The sequence below is a fragment of the Mustela nigripes genome, chromosome 7 (genome assembly GCF_022355385.1).
Source record: "Mustela nigripes isolate SB6536 chromosome 7, MUSNIG.SB6536, whole genome shotgun sequence".
Lineage (NCBI taxonomy): Eukaryota > Metazoa > Chordata > Mammalia > Carnivora > Mustelidae > Mustela > Mustela nigripes.
Genome location: NC_081563.1, coordinates 81098478 through 81120348, shown reverse-complemented (window position 1 = coordinate 81120348; position 21871 = coordinate 81098478). Strand labels below are relative to the sequence as shown.

The following is a 21871-nucleotide window of genomic DNA, read 5'->3' as shown; positions in this document are numbered from 1 at the left end:
AATAAATAAATAAAATCTTTAAATAAAAAAATTTGATATGGTAAAGGAGATGTTATACGTATGTGAATTTTTAAATAATTATAACTTAGTTTACTGCCAAAATTTGTTAAAATAAGTTTTTATAATTGAAATCTTTGTAAACATACTTGCTTTTTTAAATTGCATACATCCTGAAACTCTAGGTTAATCACGGCTCTCATCATGGGAATGAATCATTGTACTATGCACCATATGTCATGATGGTGGGTGATTTTGAGTCTGTGTGACAGTTTCCTTTGGCGGTTCCTCTGCAGGTCTGCTGCACTGTGTTTGCTCTCTCTTCTTGTTAACAGTAGAATAACATTTGGCCTCTTGCCTTGTTGCACCCATGCTTGTCTGGGCTGGTGGGCCTGGAGGGGGTTTATTCTCAGACAGTAAAATGCATGTCTTTATGACCACTGTTTGTAACACAAACCTTTGGTTCACTTCCGTGTTTGGTACTCTCTGATATAGAACTATGTGATGAAGCAGTGTGTTGAGGTTGACACTGTCGTGTAAATTCCTTAGGGACAGAGACAACCTCCTGTCTTGTTTTCACTCTATTTCCAGGGCCAGAACACATAGCAGTTCAGGAAATCCGTGCTGAATGAAAGAGTAAATGAACAAATGAATGAGTGAATGATTGAGGGCAAGCTCTGCATAGATTGCCATTGTGTAGAAATTAGAATATAACAAAACTAAGTAAAATAAAAAGTCACAACTCATTCTTTCTTTGATGCAGAAACTGCTTCATGAGCTTAGACTTTCTCACATGCATTATCATAAACATGAACCACCAGCTATCTAGGTATGCATAGAAGCCTTGGGTAACATAATGCCAAATAAAGCAAGTTGTTTTACTCTACAAGAAAATGGTGCCATAAACTAACCATCTAAAACACAGATGTCATTAATAATACTTACTGTGAATTAAGTTAAACTTGTTTCTGCTGGCTATTCTGTTACTGAGTGTCTCAAACACAGTTGTGTCCCCGAGGTTGAACTCCTAGTTCTTAGTGACAGCAATACCCATAGCTTGTTTCACACAAGCTTAAGGGAGATGAGGCAGGATGTCTAGGACTTGCCCAGATGTAACTGTTAGAAATATGTAGAGCAGCCCAAGCAGAGGAATGCGACAAGTTAACAAAGCAACAGCAGCACATTGAAAACTACCAGCCTTGAGGTCCTGGTGCCACTGTGGCTTGAAGCTAGTCCCTAACCTTTCTGAGACCCCCTTCTCTACTGGTGCACTGTATACATTACTTCTGAAATGGGGCTCTTTTAAGGCCTAACTTAATTTATATGAAGCATCTGCATTTGGAACCTGATATATATTAGGGTGTTAGTGAAAAAAGCTCTTATTTGCAAATTTGTAGGCCTAAGATAAAAGTAGTGCACACACATGCACACACAGAATAATAATAGATCCTCAGCTACATAGGACCCCTCCAGCCACTGATCCTGATACATTTTAATTCAGGTTCCACCTATTTCCCTTCTCATCCAGCTTGAATTCCTTGGTCCCTCTGTCCCTTTCCCAATCCAGATAGAGTCAACTTTGCCTCTTGCACATGTCCAGATAAGTAACAAAGCAAAGCTAGAGCAAAAGCCACAAAATTGGGAAGATTGGTTTCAGTTTAAATTCACAGTCCTAAATCTTAGACTCAAAACATTAGTAGTCATTCTTACTGTGTGTCTCTAGTAGCTTCAATTTTCCACTTTCTCAGATGATTATTTCCCATTTCTCTTCTTTTGCAACATATCCTACACGCTTCCTCTCCCTTCTCTGACATTGTGATACTTGATTAAGAATGCAGAAGCTAGTCAGGCTGGGATTCACTCATCCTTCCTCCAGGTGATGAACACCTTCTCCTGCCCTTTCATCAGAGGGGAGGAACTGCCTTGCCCCTGTCCCTACCCCAGGCTGGCTGACCTCCAGGCTCTCCATCCCCCATCTCTTTGTCTTCCGAGAGACTCTACCCCTTTCCCTCTTTTTTAACTGTTTCTATTGGGGAGAGAGTACTTTGTCCTCTAGAATTAATTACCATGTGGTATTACTTAACATTTCCTTTTGTTACAGTTGTTGGCAAGCAGAAACTTTAATATAACTATTCTGGCTGAAGAATTAATATTTCAATACTTATCTGATGAACTCTCTGATAGGAAGAGAATTTATGATGAAGAAATGACAGAACTATCAAAGTAAGTTCTCAAGTTGTATGTACTTGGTCTTGAGTTCAGATTAAAGAAGGAAATCCTTGCTTTCATAACTTTATTTCAGGTACACACCCCCAGCAGAGAAATTAGACCTAAAATTAGAAAAAATATCAATTGCAAAAAATTTATAGAAATTTAATTGAAAAGGGTCATAAAAAATATTTCAAAAGTATGTCTTCATGGGACCCCTGGGTGGCTCAGTTGGTTAAGTGTCTGACTTTTGATCTCAGCTCAGGTCTTGATCTTGGGATCATGAGTTCAAACCCCATTTTGGACCCCATGCTGGGTATGGAGCCCACTTAAAAAAAAAGTGTGTCTTCACAAAATTATGTAGTTGCTTTTTGAATCTAAGTAAGTGGTACTGAATTTTTCAGAATTGAAAAGACACAGTATATAGAAACAGGAGGGAGAATAGGATTATCCCTTGAAATAGGCTTGAGGGTTGTTTTTGTCTTTTAAAGTGATCAGAGTTGTGTGTTGTAGCAAACTTTAACTATTGAAGTCTTACAATTCTTCCACTCTTTTTTATTTAGAACTCATTACCTTTGACTACTGTGTAGTTTTTGCTTTCATCAGAACTTTTTTCTCTTCTTATTATTTATTTTTATTAAGGTAAAATTGATGCATAGCATTATATGAATTTCAGGTATGTAACATAATGCTTTGATATTTATATATATTACAAAATGACCATCACATTAAGTCTTAACATTCATCACTAAACATAGTTAGCAAATTTTTTTTCTTGTGGTGAGAGCTTGTAAGATCTGTTCTCTTATCTACTTTCAAACATGCAACACAGTATTATTAACCGTAGTCAACATGCTGTGCATTACGTCCCAGGCCTTTTTATTTACAGCTGGAAGCTTGTACCTTCGACCCTCTTCATCTGTTTCACCCACCTCCCCACCCCACCTCAGCCTCTGGCAACCACCAATCTTTTGTCTTTATCTATGAGCTTGCTTTTGTTCTTTTTGAAGATTCTACATGTAAGTGAGGTCATTCAATATTCATTTTTCTGACTTATTTCACTTAGCATAATGTCCTCAAGGTCCTTAAAATTTTTTTGTTATCATAGTTGTAAGCTGTAACTTTTTCTAAGTAAATTAATACAATTCAGCATGTTCTATCTCATCAAATTAAATACGACAGGCTTGTCAGGAAATCTGGTAAGCTGAGAACTTTCTCATGAGGTGGTCCTTGGCTTCCTTTCCCCACTAAAGACCGAGACAGGCCTGAGGGTTTTCTGTTGTAAATGAGGAAATTGAGGTTGGCTAGCTTTTGCTATGTTACAGTGACTAATATTCCCTTTTGTTTCTAACGGCTCCTATTTATAAGTTTACGTTTTCCCTTACCCAACAGTCTGACGAGAGATGTCCCCATCTTTGTGTGTGCCATGGCCTTCCCCACCGTCCCGTGTCCACTTCATGTCTTTGAGCCCCGCTATCGGCTTATGATAAGAAGATGCATGGAAACTGGCACCAAACGGTTTGGCATGTGTCTGTCTGCTGAGCACGCAGGGTAAGACTTTTCAGCATCCAGAGGGTCCTAAATAAATACGTAATTTTTCATTTTTTCTCAAAGAACAGTTTAAGATGATGTTGAAAACTTCCAGTGGCTCCCATTACATAAAAATGTGTAAGTCCGATGTTGCATTATGATGTGAGCCCAGCCTTCTTTCTAGCATCATCTCCTACTCCTTTCTCTCAGACATCATACTTGCTAGTCCACTATCATATTGTTTGCTTTCCTCTAAATACAGTTCATATCCATTCCTTCATGCTTCTCTCTGGCTATAATTCTCTTTTAGTTCATCATCATGCAAACAAATCTAATCTAACTTTTAAGGTCTAAAAAATTTGCTAAAAAATTAGTTGAGGGAAATTGGAGGGGGAGACAAACCATGAGAGACTGTGGACTCTGAGAAACAAACTGATGGTTTTGGAAGGGAGGAGGCTTGGGGGGGTTGGGTGAGCCTGGGGCTGGGAATTAAGGAGGGCATGTATTACATGGAGCACAGGGTGTGGTGCATAAACAATGAATGCTGGAACACTGAAAAGAAATAAAACAAAATAAAATGGAAAAAAATTGAAGCCTTCATCTACACAGCCAGGCAAATTTCAGTCCTACAATAACCGCAGCTCTTAAGTTTTTACCTCTCCTTGTTTTACATCAAATTGGCAGGCAGCTCCCTCCATGGCTGCTCTGGGGTCTCTGCATTCTTCCCAAACTGTTAGATTCCTTAACCCCTAGGGCTTTGTTGTTACTGCATGGTTATCATGAGGTCACTACATGCAAGTTCTAGCTAGTAGAAGAGACACATATGCTCCAGGATTCTGGAGAAAAGGAGGACTCATCCCTGTTGCTCACACCTATTGGAATGGAGGCTGGGAAATGTAGCCCAGCCATGTGCCCAGGAAGAAAGGAAGAATGGATATGTAGAACCACCCTCTAGTTTCTACTATATATACCTAGGAATAGATCTTTTGAAAGATTGGTGTAGGACCTTTATAGAAAAAAATCTACAGCTTTATTGAAAAATATTTGGGAAGATCTAAATAAATGGAGAGAAATAACGTTTCTGTGAATGTATGCATAGACTTGAATATCATGGAAATATTAGGTTTACCCAAATTAGTCTATAGATCTGAGGTAGTTTCAGTCAGCATTCCAAGAGGGTTTTTTCATGGAATTGTTCAAAATAATTGTTTAGAATTATTATGGAAAAGCAAAAGACCAAGACCATGACAGTTTTGAAGACATCAGTTGAGTAAGATGGGAGAACACTCTCATAATAAATTTAGAAGTCCTAGTAAGTAGACCACTAATATAGAATATGAAGGTAAGAAATGGATCCACGCACAAATGGACCCATATTTACATATAATTTTGTGAGAAAAGGCAAGCTGCTCACTTAAAAGGTGCTTAGAAAATTAGTGGGCAGTCCAAATGGGAAAAAATAATCTTTTCTCTGCCTTGCACCATATACACAGATTACACGTTATTTACATTTTCAGTGTGAAAAACAACATATAAAAATGTTAAGAGAAAACATTGGAGACTATAATTAGGAAAAGGGAAAGAATTTTTTAATACAAAATGCTGAGAGCACATACTATGGAAGAGGAAATTAATAAATTTGAATATATTAAAATTTGATTCATCAAAATCAGCAAAAGCAGAGTGAAAAAACAAGTTCCAGCAGTTGTGCTTCCATAAATGATACAGCACACTAAGAAGAGCATTACGCCAGATAAACCACAGGACGTAAGTTTCCTGAACTCGTCAGTGAGCAGATGTTGCTCACCACACATGCGGAAAGCCAAGTCCCTCCAGGGAAAGCAGCAGACAAAAGTGTGGCTTACCTGTGGCACAGCCCAGGAGAAGGAAACCTGTAAGTGTGTGGGAAGAATTCATCTAGTTTTGGGGGGGCCATGTTCTAACGACCCCATGTGGACAAGCTTTAGAGTACAGATGCAAGGACAAGTTCTTATCTACAGACAGGAAAGGACAGGACGCTCATTAGAAAGACAGGTGCTGCAGCGGAGATAGGCTTTGAAGGAGCTGACATTTGAAGGCATTTTTCTGCTGATGGCTGGGAAGTCCTCCCTTGAAGGGGGTCTTCAGGGCACCTCCATCCATGCCACGGCCTGTTAGGTAAGCAGGAAGAGATAGTTTTAGGAGAGATCCAAGAAGAGGTGTCCAGCCGTATAGCTGGAACCATCACTCATCGTTAGCTTGAAGGTATGTGATGAAATTGTTCATTTAATTTCGAATCACATAGCGTTGGGTTCAGATCTCAGGTCTAAATCTTACTGTGGCCTTATGTATATTGTTTGGTTTTAACTTTCCTGCTTTTGTGAGGCCTGAATGAGAACATATTATAAACTGCTCCATATAGTGCTTGACAGGAAATGGGCTCAATTATTAGTGTCCTCAGGAAGTTAGAGTGAGAGTTAAAAGAGTGAGAGTGGTTAAGATCACACGGGAGAGCTTCGGAGTGAGGATGCCACCCTTAGCGGGCCCTGTGAGTGAGAGACATGTGGAGGACGGAGGAAAGCTGTGAAGGGCTGCACTGGTCAGGGAGGGCACCAGAGAGCAGCAGAAGGTGTTGGGTCAGTGACAGATCAGCAGGCTCATGCCAGAGTCATGTGTGACTTCCAGTGGGGTTATTTCAGTGGAATGGAGGGGTATGGAGGGAGCAGGAGATGAAGGCAGTGACTGTAGATGCCTTTGCATAGTGGTTTGTTGGGGAGGACAGGGCTGCATCATTGGAAAATGGCGGCGGGGGGGCAGAATCTGTGAGGGACACGGGGGCCCCAGACATAACTTGTGCTCTCTGTACCCCTTGACGGTACCCTGACCAAGAGTACTGAGGATTCTCTCTCTACCTCTCGGGTCCTTCCAAAGCACTAGCCTGTTTGAAAGACGGTGGCACAAGGGCCGTTTTCCCTCCAGCCCTCCCCATGCAGCCCTTGTACACCCGTATGTTTTGCATTTAACAGAAGGAACTGTCTGCAGTTGCTGGTCCCATGTGGAGACACCATTTGTTTTGTTTGGATCTTCTGCATTTATAAAATCGTTGTTATTTCTCTCAACTGTCCTGTCAGAATTTCGGAGTACGGCTGCATGCTGGAGATTAAGGATGTCAGAACATTTCCTGATGGGAGTTCAGTTGTGGATGCCATTGGGATTAGTCGGTTCAAAGTTCTAAGCCATCGTCACAGAGATGGCTATAACACAGCTGACATCGAGTATCTCGAAGATGAAAAGGTGAGGTTGATTTTACAGCTGTGTGTTCAGAGGTCAGTCACCTTGTTTTCCTGTGCATGTGGAAAAACTTGGTCAGATTTTTACAGATAATATTACTTATACCTTCCCTAATTCAGCACCTCAGTTATTTATTACTTCAGTGAATTTTTCACCTGATTTGAAGCTGGTGGACACGTGTCCTCCTCAGAAAAATTACCTTACTGCTGCACATTGCAAAATGCCTTTGTGGTTTGTTGTCTTGGCGTTCTGGCTCAGGAGTTGGCAGACCTTTCCCACAGAGGCCCGTACAGTCAATACCAGAGAATTTCCAGGTCAAGCAGTCTCTGTGGCAACGACTCAGCTCTGCCGTTGCAGCACAGAAGCAGCTGTAGACAGTCTGGGAATGAGTTGGTGTGACTGGTTTCCAAGACAACGCTGTTTATATAGACATACGCAGTGAACAGGATTTGACTTGTGAGTAGTAATCCATCCCTGTTCTGGATCCTGGTGTTAGTTCAGAATGAGATATGATATAAAAAACAATGCTTAAAAATGCCTTCTAAAGTTCAGTGTAAAAGGTTTAGATCTCTTACCCCTTGATAAATGTTAGTATGTCTAATAGAAATATCAGAACCCATATTTTGACAGATTAACAAAATGTTTTGAAGGGATTCTCAGAAAGATGGGTAAAAAGATGTCCCTAGCCATCTTATCATTTATGGCCAAAACCAAGAAATAGTGCAGAGACTCGTCAGGAGAAGAATGGATAAACAAACTGTAGTCCATTTCCATAATGGAGAACTACTTGGCAATAAAAACCAAGGAACTGATCACACACAGAATAATGTGAAAGAATCTCCTAAGTCTCTCAATGAACACATCTCTCAGTGTGATGCTAAGCCAGGGAAGCCAGACACACAACCACACATGCTGTGTGGGTCCATTTATATACTTCCAAGATGAGGCATCACTTGTCTCTGGTGTTAGAGGGCAGAGACTGGCTGGGGGTGGAGGGCCATTGAGGGTGATGGAAATGTCCCCTGTCCTGTTGAGGACTGTGATCCCACTGGTGCATACAGCAGACAGTACTCTGAGCTAACCATTAAGATCAATGCATTTTTCTGTATGTAAATTATCCTGCAAGAAAAGCATTACAACCATCTAGAAAGAGGAAATCCTTGGAATTATTGTATACCCATTTTGAATTCTTTGGTTAACATTTAGAAACATGGAAGGTGAGAGTCTTCAGCTATCTGATATCACACCGGAAGTCACTTTGGGGACAGTGATGTACATTCATAAGGCCCATGAGGAGAGCCACACCCCCAGCACCAGCACCTTCCCTTTTCCAGGTGCTGGTTCTGGTCATCCTGAGGACAGGACCTCACAGTGTAGGGGCCAAGAACAATGAGTCAACCCTAACATCACAGGACCAGGGAGTGGGGGTTTAAAGGATGTGACCGAGTGTGATTGTTCTCGGGGTCCCTCTGCTGCCCCAGTAACAAATCTGAGAGGGTTTGCTGACAGTTGTTGTGAATGGCAATTTTTGGTGGTATATGTTTTAAAATGGACGCTTACATAGCAACAACATGAAATAATTTTGGTGGTTTTTTAAAAAAAAAAAAGAAAATCCCCTTCTACATATGAATATTTAATTTGTGTAAGTCAAAATGAGAATGGTTGTATGCATTATAATCTAATTCCTCAGTTTATCCTAGTTTTCAGAGATAGTGGTATTTTACAACCAGAGAGCACCTGAATGGTGAATTCCCATTTTGTAGATGAAAAAAAACCCTCCCCTCAGGAGGCTGTGTGACTGGCTCATGAGAATGAGCAATGAAGCCAGAACACACCTGGGTTCCCTGGTCCCCAGCCCAGTGCTTTTCCCACTTAGGTGTTTCTGAGTAGGACTGGGACATACTTAAAATGAATGACTTGGCAGTGAGGTAGGCACCCAGAAGCAAAGCATGGTAAATCTATAGCATCAGGGCCTACTGCTGCATAAGGCTAATGAAGGGAATGTGTGATTGCTGGAATATGTCTTTTGGAATGTAGTTTGGTGATAGGGAATGCAATATTCTAAATGTCTCCTTCTTTGACTTAGCAATTCTATTTCTAGGAGACTGTCCTGAGGGAATGGTGGTCCCTTCTCTCACCTCCACCAACAAAAATAAAACAACCCCCCTTCCCACATTTGCTTAAATATTTATATTGCTGTGTTATTTTTAAATATATCTTATCTGGACGGTAGAGTAAATTTTCCAATGTAGGATTGCATGTAGCCATTGAAAATTGTTCATCGTAACCTGGGATATGTTTACATTGTTAAGGGAAAAATCAGGATGTTATAGATAGACAAGGCAGATAGATCTTCATTGTACAAGAAAAGTACAGATTTGTATGTTGAGCCTATAATAGGTTTATAAACACTAATCAGTTATCTAAGAAATAAATGCCACAAGTCCACTTAGCAAATGCGGCAGATGTCACTGCGTAATAAGGAACTGTTGAAATGGTGGCCCTTTTCCCTTGATCAGGTGGAAGGTCCAGCCTATGAAGAACTTACCAGCCTTCATGATTCAGTTTATCAACAGTCGGTTTCCTGGTTTACTTCACTTCAGGATCACATGAAAGAACAAATTTTAAGCCATTTTGGGTTAATGCCAGACAGGGAAGCTGAGCCTCAGGTATAGTCTCCTTATTTCTTTTACAATGCTATTATTTGCTACTGTAATGTGCTAAGACATATTATTCTGAAGGAAAGTTAGGCAGTACTATGCTGCCATCACGATCACTTATGAACCAATTCATCTATCAATAGAACGAAGAAGCACCTAGTATATTAGCATGTGCCTTGAAGCAAAACAGTCAATGCTTTCTGAGTAATACTGCATAAAGGTAATTTGTTTTCTATCACAAAAGAATTTATTCTGATTGGCTGTCAGCTTTAGTACTTCTATTTCTCTCTAACTATTTAATCTAGCTGTTTTATTTCTTCTCCCTCATTTAAATCAGCTGTTTAAATCATTTAAGTCAGCTGTTTAGAGAGTAGTAAGCCTTGTATACTGGCTGAACCCTCTGTGTTTTGCCCTTAAGATTGCCTTGTACCTGGTAAACAGGTGTTGAATAAATGAAAAGAAAATCTAACTCTTGTTAAATTAGAAGTGTTCCTGCCTTCTATCCAGCCTGGCTTTCTCTGGTGCTCCACAAGTGTGGAGCTTTCTGGGAACCTGGCTCTTCAAGCAGTGCCTGGCTTCAGGCTGTGAAGACGTTGTAAGTGCAAACGAATCCTCTCCCCCTTCTCTGAGTGACAGAGCCAGGCAAGGATTGCTTAGGCTTGTGGCTGAGAGTATGGAGTTCCTTCCACTGTGTGTGCTCACCTATCTTGCAGAGAGAACAGGGCTGGAGGACCAACTCTCAGCAGGTTTGGGGGAAGACGAACTGTCCTTTGTATTTCCCATCCATTTTTTTTAAGATTTTATTTATTTATCTGACAGACAGAGATCACAAGTAGGCAGAGAGGCAGGCAGAGAGAGAGAGGAGGAAGCAGACTCCCTGCTGAGCAGAGAGCCCGATGTGGGGCTCGATCCCAGGACCCTGGGACCACGACCTGAGCCGAAGGCAGAGGCTTTAACCCACTGAGCCACCCAGGTGCCCCTCCCATCCATTTTTACATTCTTTTTCTATCTCTTGAGGATTTCTGCCCACCCCCCACCTATGTCTTTTCCAAAACTCAGGAGCATCCTCCTGTAAGCCAAAAATTGTCTCAAATATAATAATCCTGGTCTTTCAGTAGACTCTTCCTCCCCCTAAGGTAAATTGACACTGGTGTCCACCCTCTCAGTTCCCAGTAGGGATTCTGTATAAGTCTGTATACATTTGGGGTAGGATTGGGGGAAGAAGCCAGGACAGGAAGCAGGGAGGCCTGGACATCTTGGCTCTTAATGCCAGAATTACTGAGAACAACTTTTTGACCAGCTTTACTTAGAGCTCAATCCAGAAATGTGTGCTTGGGTATGTGAAGTAAATGCTATCAGTTAGCATAATAATTCTTATACAGTTAATTCATGGTGATTCCCATATATATAATTAATAATAACTCATATGTAGATTTTCATCTATGTCTGCACATTCATCACATAGCTACTAAAAGCTTTATTACAAATTTTATTATAATAATTAAACTTGTACACATATTTTTAGCCTTCCTAATATAGAGTTTTCTATGATGTATTTAAAACTTAAAAAACAAGAACACAGAATACTGGGAATAGATTAAAAATTATGGTCCCCTTGTCTGAGTGGTGTATACTCCCAACTAGAGCTTTGAGAGAACAGAAGCAATTAATTTGTGGAATTTCCCCATGGAAGTTGCTTCTCCTTGCAAGCGCTTTGTTTTGTGAGTTCTACCACATTTAAATGTGTAACAGGAAAGTACTTTCTATGTCAAGGGCTAGATGGATGGGAAATAGACCTAAAGTAGAAGGTGGCATTTAATTCTGGCTCCTGCCTTGTTGGTGGAACAAAAGGACAGTATTGGGGAAGGAGGAGACTTGTATTTTAGGTGATAATTTCGTTTTGCTTTCGTTTCTTCTGCAGAGTAACCCTAGCGGTCCCGCGTGGTCCTGGTGGATCCTGGCAGTGTTGCCGCTGGAACGCAAGGCTCAGCTGGCTATTCTTGGCATGATCTCCCTGAAAGAGCGTCTCCTCGCCATTCGGCGCATATTAGTCATCATCACGCGTAAGATGAACAGTCGGCAGGAGCTGGTTAATAGCAGGGAGAGAAATAATTGATTATCTCTCTCTGTCAAGGTTTCTGGAAGCACTTGTACTTTTGTGAGGAGCCGCTAGGCATGGAGAGTAGTGTCGCATTCATCATGCTCTGTAAAATGCTTGTTGATAGGGTTACAAAATGGAACACTTAACAAACACTGACTCCTTCTCAAATCTTAAAAGTCTGTGCCTCGTGGAACCTGACTCTGTGCAAGGTTAGCCTGAAGTTTGAATGGAGCTCATGATTGGAAAAGAACCTAAGAGAATCTCTCTGAAGCATTGGCTCAGGGTATCGTTCGCCGACAGCAGGGAACACCACAGGTGGTTGGCAAGTGGTTTAGGTTTTGCAAGAAAAAAAGGACCCCCTCCCTGGTACAGTGTCTTGCTGCACCAAATGAAAACAGCATACTTTGGTGGCTAGACAGGATAGGGGAAACCACATTTTTATCTGGAAGCATATTTCTCAGAGCACAGGCTAACTGAAAATCCGCTTAGGCTTTGTGTGTCGTCGTGAAGTTGTCTGTGAAGTTGAGGAATCAAACTGTGGTCCTGTGCAGGAGCCCAGATTAGTCGTCACCCAAGAAGTAGTGGCTGCCAGATAGAACTGCATTTTGTGTCCTGCGGTAGTTCAGATGCTGTGCATTGCATGTTGTAATCAAACGAACGTCAGAATACACAAAGGTGTAGAGAAAAATCTGAGAACCAGTGTAGTTGAACTGAAGATATATATCCCTACACACTCAAGAAAGAGTGAGCAAAAGTTAGCTAAAACTGTATGTGCATTGGGGTGTCAAACATTCAGCCAAACTAGCACAAAAAAATTCCTTGAAAGCATAACCCTGTCTCATTAATTTGGTGGGTACTAAGCATTTAGGAAATTGCCCTCTTGCTACTAGGATTTGCATTGGAAATTAGGCCCATCAGTCATTTGAGTTCACCATCCATCCACTCATATACGAAGATGTGAAAACCTGCTATGGAATGGGCATCTATTCCAGGAAAACACACCAGGACAATATGCAAGAAGCGGGAAGTAGGAATAGGATGTAAAGATTCAGCAAATTTTTCCTCCATCCTCAACCTAAAACTTGTCTTTGTGTCTTTTAAAAAGAAGTTTTAGAAGTGATCAGACCTGGTGTTATCTATTAAAGAACAATATATGACAACTTTAACCTCTGATGCAAGTTGGTAGTATTAATTGGGATAAACATTTGAACCTGAAATACTGAATAGTTCTCACTGGCCTCACCAGCTTGTGCATTGAGTTAGCTTCTTGGTGTATGATATGGATATTAATGGAAAGACGATGAGAACCAGACCAGGGAATAAATCACAGCTGTAAGTTTTGCTTTATTCGTTCAAGGTGTATGATATTTGAGTTTTAACAAATATATTTCACAGTGTCAAAAGTTGGCTGTTTATCAGTCCACCAAGCATTTTATTATGATCGTGTTTCACTGTAATCATTGGAGTTTTCAGTAGCTAAAGGTCAGTTTCATTATGGGAGTGAGAAAATATTATTCTTATATAACTTAATCACAAAGAGAAAATGTGAAAGTACTTCCAATCAGATGTTTCTAGTGCCTCACTTGCTGCAAATCTCAAATCTCATCTTGAATATGTTTTAAAGGCAATTTGGCCAAGTGATTTCTAAAATATTTTATTGATTTATGTGTTCAATAATATTCAACCTTCTTAGGCATTGTATCTTAGCCTGATCATCTAAAAGAAAGCAGAACTGTGTCTAGTATGCCAGAGGACCTTTCTTGGGAATGGTTCACGAAAATAGGTATGCACTGACCATTCTCTTTCTTTTTCTTCTGAAGAATCTTTCCTACCTTAAAACATATCATTGCTGTTTCCAGTGAGAGTGTGTAAAATAACCACCATGTGATCAGTTTCCCCAGGAGCCTTCCTGAAGTTAAGTCTCTGCGCTCAAAGTACCAGTGCTTGTCTTGTATGCATCAGATGCTATTGCTTTCTCAACCTTACTCTGGAGATGTCATCACTGGCCCAGGTCTCTGACCAGAACCACTAACTTATCTCTTCCTGATTCTGTCTGCCTCTTTCTGAGTTGTCAGCTTGTTCTGAGTGTTCTTGTGTAAAAGCCTGTTTGGCAGTAATGATGTAGATAGAACAACAAAAGTTTCTGTTGTCTTTGTCTTTTGACACCCAAGGGAATGGACTGTGACTGCTTCATGCTCTGTCCAGTGTCTCACCTCTGCTTAGAGCAGAGCAGCTGATGGACACTTCCTGAGCACTTAGATGGTTTCCTTTTTTTTTTTTTTTTGAAGATTTTATTTATTTATTAGAGAGCACACGCTCAAAAGCGCCCAAGTCGGGGGATGGGGAAGGTTCAGGGAAGGAGAGGGAGAAGCAGGCTTCCCGCTGAGCAGGGAGCTTGACATGGGACTCAATCCCAGGACCCCAGTCATCACATGAACCGAAGGCAGACACTTAACGATTGAGGCACCTGGGTGCCCCTTAGATGACATTCTTAATCAGGAAGGTGGGCCAGGGAAATAATATCTCAAGTCGTATTATAAACTTTAGGAAACGTAAACTCCAGTTTGCTACAGATTTGCTACAAATTTAGCTAAAGCAGTAGAACAGATCCCCCTACGGCCCCCACAGCTCTTTTCTATCATGAAGATGTCATTTCCAATATTTCTCAGAAAATAAGATCTCATTCAAGTTTAATTTTACTGAAAATGTTCCAACACTAATGGTCTAGTTACATCAGAATAAAAACAGAATCTACTTAGAGAGTAATAATAACAGTGTGGGGGAGTAATTTTTCGTCCTTAAGTATATTACTTGAAGTACATTCTGTACACTCTGTTAGGTGTTTTTCCATTTCACTCTCCTTAGTGGTTTGACTCATAATTCCATCCCTGCCTGTGTCTCTGGAATACAACTGATACTCTGACCAGCAGTATTTTGAAAGCTCATGAGATTTTTAGGGTATCACATTCCCTATGTGTCTTCATCTTCAAAATTGAAAGTTAGAAAACATTTTTTTAAAAAAATTTTAAGATTTATCCATGCAACCACGTACGTAAGTGGTTCATAACAAATTTATGTGCCAACTTTTGGAGTGCTGTCCTGTTTTTATAACCACAAAGGTGTCCTTTCTTCTCTTAAACATCACCCCTCTTACCTCCCAAACCAAAAAGCACCAAAACTGTTTCATAAGTTGTATCTCAATTATTAACATATATCAAGTCTTACTATAGGACTTTTGAATCATCAAGGAACAAAATTATAGATGGTAGCATTACCATGAACTACGATAGTATCACTTTGTCCTAAAATTATTTGAAAATTGGTAGTTGTTGTAATCAAAATAGTCTGTTCCCTGGACTAACTGTATTACATAGAAGTCATTATGATTTTTAAGTTGCCTTTACCAAGTACTCATCTGTTTCTTCTTCCTTTCTCCTTTGATATTAAATTACTTTGATAGATACCACTCTAAATTTTAGATGTTATCTATAAAATAATGTGATAGATATGAAGAAGAAAGAGCATTAGGAGGGAAAATAAATGTGGGTGAGTTTTGTTTGCTTAAGGCATGAGGTTTTATTTTTCCTAAATACCCCCCACAGAATAGGGTAGAGAGGTCGCCATCTCCAGTTCTCAACATGAATAGCAGGCACAGCTTGCAGAAAGCTCTTTTTCTGTAGCTCTGCCCCAATGAGAAGATCCTGTACTGATTCTGGGTTCATCAAAACTAAAAAACCAGAGAAGCTAAATCTGAATGAGTAGAGAGCTGTGCCAGCCATCTGAGAAAAATTGAACCCTGACTGTTGCCCAGTATCGCCTCGTCCCTACTGGAGCTAATGCTTTGTTCTGAGCCATTGTCTTCAGACTCATAGGAGGTGTTACTACCTTTGCAACTCCTCGCCTTAACTTCTCCTTAACCTTGGCCTCTCAACCGCTAAAAAAAAAAAAATTACCAAGTCTACCGAATTCCATCAAGTAGCTTTTAGTAGTGGATCTGCTTTTAGGTGAATATTAGCATATTGAGTATTAGAATATTGCCATAGCATAAGCTATTGAAGAAATTCATGAGCCACCACTGTAGATAGACCAGTTGAGGATATAGCTCTGATTTGTGCCCAAGACTTAATTTCTAAAGTTGGCTGGGTGACAATGCAGAGAAGTCCATGCCGTTGGAAGAAAAATTTATTGTTACTCGTATTTCTACTAGAAATGAGAGGCATGCACTCAGGGCCACATGGGGAAGAACCAGAGCCAGAAAGCAAAAGCAGGAGTGAGGGTGAGAGCCTTTATTGTGTTTAGTGGGAAATACCAGGCAGGGCAGGGGAAATAGCTTGGGATTGTCTAGTTTGGATGGTGGTGGTGGGTTCTGGGCTATAAGGGCAGGTTCTATTTCTCTGGTATTGAGCTCTGGTTGATTAAGGCCAACGACTCTTTTCTCCTGGACTGTAAGAGCCAAACAAAGGAGGTGGCTCAGAGTGTGGGCTCTGGATTGATTGGTTCTCATATGAAAGGTATGGACCCTTCCTTATGGACCCTTTGCTGCCTCTGACTGGTCAGCCTGTACGGGGCAGTCTTACCAATTGGTGAGGCCCTCAAAGATATCAAAACATCATAAGCCTTTTTTTAACACATGATTAATATGATTGTCCTCTGATGTTTTAGCAACATATTAAGGAAACTTTGGAGTGATGATAATGGAGACATTAAAGAGTAAGTCATACATTACCTTGAACAGCACAGAAAGCATTTGTTTGTTTGTTTGTTTTTTAATGTGGCATTAGTCACCATAGAGTACTTCATTCGTTTTTGATGTAGTGTTCCATGATTCACTATTTGTGTTATAACACCCAGTGCTCATTGCATCAGGTGCTCTCCGTAATACCCATCACTGAGCTAACGCATTCCCCTACGCTTCTCTCCTCTGAAACCCTCAGATTGTTTCCTGAAGTCCATAGTCTCTCATAGTTTGTCTTCTGCTCTGATTTTTCCCCACTTCAGTTTTCCCTTTCTTCCCCTAATGTCCTCCAAAGTGTTTTATTATGATAGTTCAAAGGAGCAGCATGGGGGGGGCGGTGCAAGGAGTCCTTAAGGCCGGTCCATAACTAAGGTTTCCATTTATATACATTAGCCAAGATCATAGATCTGGAGTCTTGTGCGGGGGGGGGGGGGGGGGGGGGGGAAGTCTTCAATGCTGTCTTAGCAGAGTTGTAAAGTATGAGTGTGATAATAATATCTTGATCTATTTCTCGAGTCCAGACAGCAGGTCCAACAGTTATGCTCTTGGAGTATATAATTTAGTAAATACATTAACAATTAAGTGGTAAGTGCTTGTAACCAAGGGAAAGGAGTGTTACGATTTGAGACACAAGGTAGGAGGTGCTGGTGGAAAGTTGGAGAGGGCAGCAGGAGAAGGCAATGGAGAGTGAGTGAGCAGTCCTCTCCCAGAGACTTGAGGGGTTGACTGAGAGAAGGCAAAGTGCTTCCTGAAGGAAGTAATAATCAACATTCAGTTTTTGAATAGTACAGATAGTAATCTCCAGATTTCTCTCTGGAAATCTTTTAAGCATTTTTTTAAGCATGGGAGTGTAGGGGTCTGGTTTGGGCAGAGAGCAAGGAATATACCATGGTAATGTGCTAAACAGGCAGCAAGCTCAGAAATGAAATAGAATCCCTAATTTTGGAGGAAGAGAAGCAAAAATGCCCTGTATCCAATTTGTGGCTTAACAAAGGCAGGCTATGGGCGTAAGTTCTAGTGTCCAAAGCAGAGTTGTCTCCAGTTAGCAAGCTCATGGGCTGGGAAATGTCATCTGAACAGTGAGCTTCTGGGCCAGAGTGATGTTGTCTGGGGTGTGGGACTTGGGGTATTCATTTTAAGTGGGTACCCATTCAGGTTGATGTGGGTCTCAATGTTTGCTATGTTTGCTTGAAACAGTGGTTTACTTGAGGTGTTTGCAAACAAATGAAAGCAACCAGACCAGCAGTAATAAGACCAACAGTCAGTAGAAGAGTGAATAGCTACACCTGGCAGAGTTTTTGTTTTTGGTTTTTGGTTCAGGTTCACTTGGGTCCCTTATCAGTTGAGCAGCTGCCTGACCTATGGGAATATCTGTGATTAATGGGTCCCAAGAAAGTACGTGCTCTCAGTCTGGCCTTTAGCACCTGTGGGATGGGGGCAAGATAGAAAAATTTATAGAGAATGAGAAACCTTGTTAAACAGACTAACATGTAATGAGTTTCTAATATACACGAAGGCAACACATATCCCCCTTTAATTTTTTTAATTTAAATTTGAGGTAGTTAACGTACAGTACAATACTGGTTTTTGGAGTAGAATCCAGTGATTCACCACTTACATACAATACCCAGTGCTCATCACAACAATTGCCCTCCTCAATACCCATCACCCACTTAGCCCATCCCCCACCCACCTCCCTCTATCACCCCTCAGTTTGTTCTTTATCATTAAGAGTTTTTTTTTTAAGGTTATTTATTTATTTGACAGAGATCACAAGTAGGCAGAGAGAGAGGGGGAAGCAGGCTCCCTGCTGAGCAGAGAGCCCGATGCGGGACTCGATCCCAGGACCCTGAGATCATGACCTGAGCTGAAGGCAGCGGCTTAACCCACTGAGCCACCCAGGCACCCAGGGTAACTCTATTTTTAACATTTTGAGAAACCTCCATACTGTTCTCCAGAGTGGCTGCACCAGTATGCATTCCCACCAACAGAGCATGATGGTTCCCTTTCTCTGCATCCTCATCAACACCTATTGTTTCTTATGTTGTTAATTTTAGCCATCCTGACAGGTTGAGATGCTATCTCTTTGTGGTTTTTATTTGTATTTCCCTGAGGATAAGTGATGTTGAACATCTTTTCATGTTTCTGTTAGCTGTCTGAGCACATACTCCCCTTTAAGTAGAGGAGAGTACAATTAGAACATTTTTTTCCAGCTTTATTAAAAACAGATAAATATAATTACATACATTCAAAGTGTACAACATGATGATTTGATATATATGTACATTGAGATAATTAACACATCTGTCACTTCACATAGTGTGTGTATGATGAGAATGCTTAAGATCTACTTACTTTCAGTCACTTTCAAGAACACAATACTATATAATTAACTAGTCTCTGTGCTATATATTAAATCCTAGGAACTTTTATAACTGAAAGTTTGTACCCTTTGACCTACATCCTCCCATTTCCCTCTCTCCCCAGTCCCTAGCAAACACCATTCCATTCCTTATATCTATCAAATCAGGTTTTTTTAAAAATTCCATATATAATGATACCATACAGTATTTGTCTTTCTTTGTCTGACTTGTTTTACTTAGCATAATTCATCCCTGTTGTCACAAATGACAAGATTTCCTTAAGACAGAATAATACTCCATTGTGTGTGTGTGTGTGTGTGTGTGTGTGTATGTATCAGATTTTCTTTATCCATTCATCCATTTAGGTTGTTTCCATATTTTGGCTGTTGCAAATATGCTACAGTGAACATGGGAGGGCAGACATTTCTTCGAAATATGAATTTTATTCCTTATGTGAGTTCATTTAATTTCCTGTATGGTTTACAAATATTTTTCCCTATTCTATAGGTTGTTTTTTAAATTTATTAATTATTTTCTTTGCTGTATGGAAGCACTTTAGTTTGATGTGGTCCTACTTGTTTATTTTAGCTTTCCTTGCCTGTGCTTTGGGCATCTTATCCAAAAAGACATCATTCCTTCTCTTCATTTTCTTCTTTGAGATTTATGTTTTCAGATCTTGCATTTAAGTCTTTAATCCATTTTGAGTCAGTTTTCATGGGTATAAGATAGCTATCCAGTTTCGTTCTTTCGTATGTGGATATCCAGTTTTCCCAACCTCATTTATTGAAGAGGTTATCTTTTTCTCATTTTGTATGTTTTCTTGGCACCCTTGTCAAGGTTATGTGTCCATCTCTGCATGGGTTTATTTTGGTGCTGTTTGTTCTATTCTACTAGTCTACATGACTGTTTATGCCAGTGTGACACTATTTTAATTATTGTAACTTTATAATGTTTGAAATCATAAATATAATGCTACCAACTTTATACATCTTTCTCAAGATTTCTTTGGCTATTGGGGTATTTTGTGCTTCCATATGAATTTTGGGATTCTTTTTTCTATCTCTAGAAATACCATTGGAATTTTGATAGGGACCACATTGAATCTGTAGATCATTTTGGGTAGTATGCACATTGTTACAATACCTATTCTTCAAATGCAAGAACATAAGATACCTTTCCATTTATTTGTGTCTTCCATTTCTTTCCTCAGTGTCTCATAGTTTTCAATGTACAAGTCTTTCCTTTCCTGGGATAAATTTATTTCTATGTATTTTATTTTTGATAAAATTATAAATGGGATTTTTTAAAAATTTCTCTTTCTGATAGTTTGCTGTTAGTGTATAGAAATGCAACTGATTTTGTATCCTGGGACTTTACTGAATTCATTGATTAGTTCTATGAGGTTTTTGGTAGGACATTTGGGGTTTTCTATTTATGAGATAATTTTACTTTTTCCTGTCCAGTTTGAATGCCTTTTATTTCTGTTTCTTGCTCAATTGATGTGGCTAGGATTTTCAGTATTGTCTTTAATAAAAGTGGCAAAAGTAGGCATCCTTGTCTTGCTCATGATCTTAGAGGAAAGGCTTTTAACTTTTCACTTTTAAGTGTGTTGTTAGCTGTGGGCTTGTCATACATAGCCTTTATGATGTTGAGAAACATTCATTCTACATATAATTTGTTGAGAGTTTTTATTATGAAAAGATGTTGAATACTTTTCCTGAATTATTGAAAACATCACATACATTTGATCTTTCATTCTGTTAATGTGGGTATCACATTGGTTGATTTGTATATGTTGAACCTTCCCTGCATACCAGGGACAAACCCTTCTTGATCCTGATGAAAATAACTTAAATCATGGGTAAATCTTTTCCACGTGCTCCTGAATTTGGTTTAATAGTATTGAGGATTTTGTGAATCTATCTTCATCAGATATATTGGTCTGTAATTTTCTTTTAAAGTGTCCTTACCTGGTTTTGTGTCAGAGTAATAATGCCCTTGTAAAGTAAGTTTGGAAATGTTCCCTTTTCTTCCATTTTTCAGATAGTTTGAGAAGAATTGGTATTATTTAAATGATTGATAGAATTTGCAAGTGGATCATGACCTGAGCTGAAATCACGAATCGTATGCTTAACCAGCTGGGAGAGAGAATCTCAAGGAGACTCCCTGCTGAGCCTGGAGCCTGTTGTGGGGCTCAGTGTCACAACATTGAGATCATGACCTGAGCCAAAATCAACAGTCAGACGATTAACTGACCGAACCACCTAGTTGCCTCATCTTTGTCTTTCAGTTTTGAGACTTTCCTTATCATGTGTCTCAGTGAAGATCTCTCTAAGTTGAATCTGTTTAAGGACCTTTGAGCTTCATATACCTGGATGCTCCCTCTCTCACAGTTTTGGAAGCTTTCTTCCATTATTTCTTTAAATGATTTTCTGTCTCTTTATCTCTTCTCCTTTTGTGGTATTCATAATATGAACATTTAAAAAAATTTTACTTATTTGAGAGAGTGAGTGAGAGAGAGGGCATGAACTGTGTGGGGGAGAAGCAGTGGGTGAGGGAGAAGCAGACTTTCTGCTGAGCAGAGATCCTGATGCAAGGCTTGACCCCAGAACCCAGAGATAATGACCTGAGTGAAAGGCAGATGCTTAACTGACTGAGCCACCTACGTTCCCCAGTGTGAACATTTTTTGCTTACTGGTGTCTCATAACTCACATAGGTTTCCTCTAATTTTTTCTTGCCTCTGATTGGGTAATATCAATGCTCTGTCTTTAAGTTCAGAGATTCTTTTTTCAAATTGTTCAGCTTGCTATTGGAGCTCTCTGTTGCATTTTTCATTTAATATACTGTATCCTTCACATCTAGAATTTTTGTGTGGTTCTTTTTCTTATGGTTTCTGATTTTTTGTTGAAGTATTTGTTTCATTCATGCATTATTTTCCTGAATTCATTGATTTGTTTTCCTGATTTTCACTGAGATTCCTTAAAATAATTATTTTGAATTCTTTTT

At 39.8% G+C, this 21871-nt stretch overlaps 1 protein-coding gene across 1 annotated transcript in view; it reads left to right on the top strand.

Annotated features, from left to right (window-relative positions):
* LONRF2 (LON peptidase N-terminal domain and ring finger 2) overlaps positions 1 to 14929 on the top strand; it is a 42861-nt gene extending 27932 nt beyond the window's left edge. The window contains exons 8-12 of the mRNA XM_059406265.1: positions 2099 to 2220; positions 3598 to 3756; positions 6846 to 7008; positions 9525 to 9674; positions 11587 to 14929. Coding sequence (XP_059262248.1) covers positions 2099 to 2220; positions 3598 to 3756; positions 6846 to 7008; positions 9525 to 9674; positions 11587 to 11781 — 789 coding nt within the window. The 3' untranslated portion in view covers positions 11782 to 14929. The remainder of the gene's footprint in view (positions 1 to 2098; positions 2221 to 3597; positions 3757 to 6845; positions 7009 to 9524; positions 9675 to 11586) is intronic.
* The last annotated feature ends 6942 nt before the right edge of the window (positions 14930 to 21871 follow it).